Below are 5,252 nucleotides of genomic sequence, written 5' to 3'. Positions count from 1 at the left end.
AATAAGTGTCACGAAGACTTTACTTGAAAATCACCAAAGATCCCAAGGCATTCTGGTTATATTTATTTAAAATCAAAAAAACTATCAACCTCTATTCCCAGCGTATTAAATCTTAAGGACGAAAGGTGGCCAGGCAGTCTGTGATTTATTTGCGGATTATTTCTATTCCGTCTACAAACCGGCCGACTCTCTGGGGACTTCTTACGACGACTCCGTAGTTGAGCAGGTTGGTGCGGTTAGATCAGTTTGCATCAATGCTGACCTTGTATCTAAATATTTAATAAGGCTAGATTCTAGCAAGTGAGCTCGGCCAGATGGTATCCCACTACTGTTCATTACGTAGTCCGCAAATCATTTATCACTTCCGCTGTCAATATTGTTCGATAAAAAAATGGAAAAGAGCCCACATTTCACAAATTATTCGTAAATCGGGAAATAAGTGTGAAGTAACTACTATATACCTATGTTCTAGCTTTGCATTTTCTCAGTGGTATTCGAAAACAAAGTCTATCATACGAGTTTTGTCAAGTGATAAAGAGTGCATGTCAAAAAATCGCTCCACAAAAATATCCAAAATTTGTAGATTATAACTCCTAATAACCAAATAATTTATCGTTAAATGTGTCCCCGAAGAACACTCTAGAGAATTGTCGAATTTTGTGAAGTCTATAAAGTCTCATTTATATTTTACAAGTGTTTTAAACTAACTGTGAAGTGTCAGAGTGTTGTTGCCGAAAAATCAACCATCTGTTATTATATACTGTGCTAAGGCAATTTACAGTATATAGGAGTGAAATACGCCAACACACAGAGGGGAGCCGTGGCAGCGCGGGTTAACGCACCACTATCGCTTGCACATTATCCGGCCGCGGCGCATCGAGTTCGATCCTCACACCGACCAAAAAAAAATAAAAAACTTTACTTTTTTTTTAAAAATAAATAAATTTAAATAAATAATCCTACACCATCTATCTGAAGAAATAAGAACTAATTATTGACAACATCACTTTTAGCCAAAATCACAACCAGGCATAATCATTCTCGCTCTGTGCATTAGTCACGATACTGTGTCTACATTCAAATTAAAAATAAATATTTAAATAAATAATTCCTTTAACATGAGTCGACAGAGGAATGCTCAAAAAAAATCAACGACATCTAGTGACGCTGAGGAAGATGACAATAAAATCATTAGTTATATCGATAAAAAGTTTCGAGAAATGAACGAAACAATTAATACGAAACTAAATATTCTGCCAGATATAAAAGACTCCATCAGCTTCATTTCCGCCGAGTATGAAGACCTGAAAAAAATGTTATCTGATTCATTGGGCACAATAAAAAATTTACAAGCTGAGAATGTTAAGCTAAACTCAGAAGTGCGCGATCTTAACGCACGCGTGTCCCACATTGAACAGACAGCCAGGGAAACCAACGTCGAGATCCAGTGCGTACCTGAGCATAAATCTGAGAACCTGATATCGATCGTTAAACAACTTGGAACCGTGATTTCTCGCCCCTTTGCCGAGTCGGAAATACTTAACATTCATCGAGTCCCCAAGATCAAACCAGATTCCAGAAGGCCCAAGTCAATCGTCGTGAAGCTCCCGAGCGTGAGGGCAAGGGATGAAGTCCTGGCTGCAGTCGTCAGCTACAACAAGAAAAACATGAACTCCAAGCTAAACTCAACACATCTAGGCATCGACGGCATCAAATCACCGGTATACGTCAGCGAACACCTCACACCAGCAAACAAGGCCCTGCATGCAGCCACGAGGATTAAAGCGAAAGAACTTAATTATAAATTCGTGTGGATCCGTAATGGTAAAATATTTGTACGTAAAGATGAAAACTCAGCGCATGTAGTTGTGATTCGCAACCAGGACTCGTTAGCTTCGCTTGCCTGATTCCTACCGTATTTTGTTTAATTTCAATTGGTATATTATCTGTGAATTATGTATACTGACATGGACAACCTAAGAATTTATTACCAGAATTGCAGGGGTTTAAGAACTAAACTTAATGAAGTTTATCTAGAAATACTTAATAACAATTTTGATATTATTATTCTAACTGAAACATGGTTGAACGACTCTATATCTGATGCAGAAATTTTTGGCTCGCGTTATAATGTTTTCAGAAGGGACCGTAACAGTTCTTCTAACCATAAAAGTGACGGAGGGGGTGTATTGATAGCCGTTTTACAAGAGTACCAAACTAACCGCTGCAAGCATTGGGAAAGTACCTTGGAAGACGTATGGGTGACTATCAAATTCAGCCAGAACAAATTAACGAGATGTCTCTATATCTGTGCTCTTTATATACCCCCCCCCGTTGCTTGTTGATAATTTTGAATACCTTTTAAAAAAAATTAGCAATGTTATGGAAGGCGTTGGTGAATCAAATTTGTTAATTATAGGAGATTTCAACCTGGCATGTATTCGTTGGACCCGCAATGAGCCTAACCAGACTCATTTCTTATCTCCAGAAAATTATAATAATGACATCGGCAACCATCTTGTGAACTTTCTTGCCCTAAATAACCTCAATCAATTCAATGACATTGTGAACAGTAACGGTAGAATCTTAGATCTCGTTTTATCCAATTCACATGCACTACAAGTCAGGCAAAGTACCGATATCTTAAGTCGCATTGATGTACATCATCCACCCTTAGAGATTGATTATAGTTTTGATTTCAAATTAACAAAAATGCTAAAAAATAAAACCTTACTTAAATATGATTTTAATAAAAATGATTACATTCAATTCAATAGGGAATTACAAGAACTAGATCGGGCATTACTCTTACCTGAATTCATGTCGGTAGACAATATGGTTTCTATATTTTACACTCATCTGAATCGTATAATTGAGAAATGCGTAACCAAAATTGTGAATTGTAATAAGCAGTATCCCCACTGGTACTCACCAGACTTAGTTAAACTTATTAAGGAAAAAAATAAATTTCGAATTCTCTATAAAAAATATAAAAATCCTCGTGATAGAAATTCTTACGAACTCTTACGCACCCGTTGTTCCAAACTCATTAGTAATTGCTACTTTAAATATATTCAACAAATCGAATCGTGTCTGGTTAATCATAATAGCGTTAAAACTTTTTGGAGATTTATCAAACAAAAGAAAAAAAATAACAGTACTATCCCCCAAAATATGACGTATGGAGAAAAAAAGTCATCCAATGGCGAGGAAAGCAGTGAACTATTTGCCCAACACTTTTCATCAGTATATGAGAAAGATAACATAAGAGGCAACGAAGAGACTCAACCTCATCCCGTTTCAATTGATCAATCAAACGGCGTTCTGCACACAGTAAATATTAGTGTGCACGATGTAAAAATAGCAATGCTTAACCTCGACCAGAGCAAAGGTCCGGGTCCCGACAAAATTCCACCTATCCTAATTAAAAAGTGTGCACACAGTCTCGCACTCCCTCTGACTATCATTTACAGGAAATCGTTGTCTTCATCCGTTTTCCCAACAAGATGGAAACAAGCAAATATTGTACCTATACCTAAAAGTGGCGACCTTCACGACGTCACAAACTATAGACCCATCTCCATTCTCTGTTCATTTGCTAAAATTTTCGAAAAAATAATTTGTCCAAGTCTGAATTATCATCTCAAAAATCTTATTACTCCAAAACAGCATGGATTTCTCTCCCAGAAATCAACATCCTCCAATTTACTTTGCTATGTCACTACCTTAACCGAAGCTGTCGATAAAGGTCAACAGATAGACAGCATCTACACTGACTTTAGCAAGGCCTTTGATAAGGTAAATCACAGATTATTAATACATAAACTAAAACGCATGGGTGTTCATGGTACCTTGCTAAACTGGTTTCACTCCTATCTAACTGACCGTGAACAAAGAGTAGTATTTGATGGTTATGAGTCAAGAGGATTAGATGTGCCGTCTGGAGTACCTCAAGGGTCCCATTTGGGCCCGATCTTGTTCCTTGTTTTTATAAATGACTTGTGCGATGTTATTTTGGATTCTAAAATTTTATTGTTCGCCGATGATTGAAAGATTTTTAAAATTATCCACACATTACTTGATTCAATACTCCTTCAAAATGATATCAACAGAGTTTCTAAGTGGTGCACTGACAATAGAATGTTTCTGAATTCTTTAAAATGTGTCCACATAACTTTTACACGTAAACGCAACTCAATCTCAACTCAATATTTTATCGACGGTACTAAACTCCAGGAAGTCACAACCATTCGGGACCTAGGCGTAATATTCGATAAAAAAACTAACTTTCACACCTCATATCGACAGCATTATTTCTAGATCCCTAAAAATGCTAGGATTTATCAAACGAAATAGTAAAAATTTTCAGAATCCCAAATCAAAAATAACGCTATACAATTCCTTGACCCGCAACGTGTTGGAGTACGCAAGTTCTATATGGAGTCCAACCTACAAAGTTCATATTCAGCGAATAGAGCGGGTTCAAAAACATTTTATGTACCACCTAGCGTATTGTGATAAGCGAGCTCGATCACTTCCTCATTACACCGATAGACTAAATTTCTACAATGTACGCACCCTTGAACAGAGAAGACTAAATATCGATTTAAATTTTCTTTTCAAAATTGTTAATGCTCTAATAAACTGCCCTTTTTTACTCTATCAAATTATGTTCAACGTTCCTAGAATTGGTTCCCGACTCATACATTATATTCCGTTACATATTAAAAAATATAAAACTAAGCTGGGGTATGACTCACCTTTACCAAGAATGTGCCGTTATTTTAACGAGACATATAAAAGTCATCCCATTGATTTGTCAATGTCATCACTGGCCACCTTCAAATCAAACGTAAACAAGACTTAAAGCTACCTATCGTGTTTATCTATAAAGTAATTACTATTGCTGTTATGAAATGTATATGTAAGTGTATGTATTTGTGTATACATGTATGCATGTAGGTGCATACATGTACATTATTCTTTACTTATAGTTTTGTGTTCATCAATGTTGTGTTTGTCTGTAATTAGTGATAGTATCAACCAAGTTTAAATTGTGTAATTGAATTTCGAGAGCTTTGATATGAATCACTGTTGACAAACCTAAGAAAAAAAAAAAAAAAAAAAAATGACCAATTATTCCCTGTAGTAAAGAATTCAACTAACAAATTTCAGCATCGCTTCCTTGTAGGTAGCTCTGTTTGTTTTTTTCAAATTTTGTGTCTGTTGTTTTGCTACAAATCTCATAATCT

General features: G+C 36.0%; 1 protein-coding gene across 1 annotated transcript; it reads left to right on the top strand.

The window, feature by feature from the left end:
* Window positions 1-1,220: 1,220 nt before the first annotated feature.
* Window positions 1,221-2,318, top strand: LOC149422416 (uncharacterized). The gene has a single exon (XM_089633575.1). The coding sequence runs from the start codon at window positions 1,221-1,223 to the stop codon at window positions 1,905-1,907; it is 687 nt and encodes a 228-aa protein (XP_089489701.1). The 3' UTR covers window positions 1,908-2,318.
* Window positions 2,319-5,252: the final 2,934 nt, after the last annotated feature.

This window comes from Hesperophylax consimilis, chromosome 7 (assembly GCF_061612785.1).
Source record: "Hesperophylax consimilis isolate HC1 chromosome 7, BYU_Hcon_1.0, whole genome shotgun sequence".
NCBI lineage: Eukaryota > Metazoa > Arthropoda > Insecta > Trichoptera > Limnephilidae > Hesperophylax > Hesperophylax consimilis.
This window is presented reverse-complemented; position numbering and strand designations above follow the sequence as displayed.

What these genes read in the sequence shown, in the direction of transcription:
- LOC149422416 (XM_089633575.1), top strand. Translation starts at nt 1,221, where the DNA reads ATGAACGAAACAATTAATACGAAACTAAATATTCTGCCAGATATAAAA.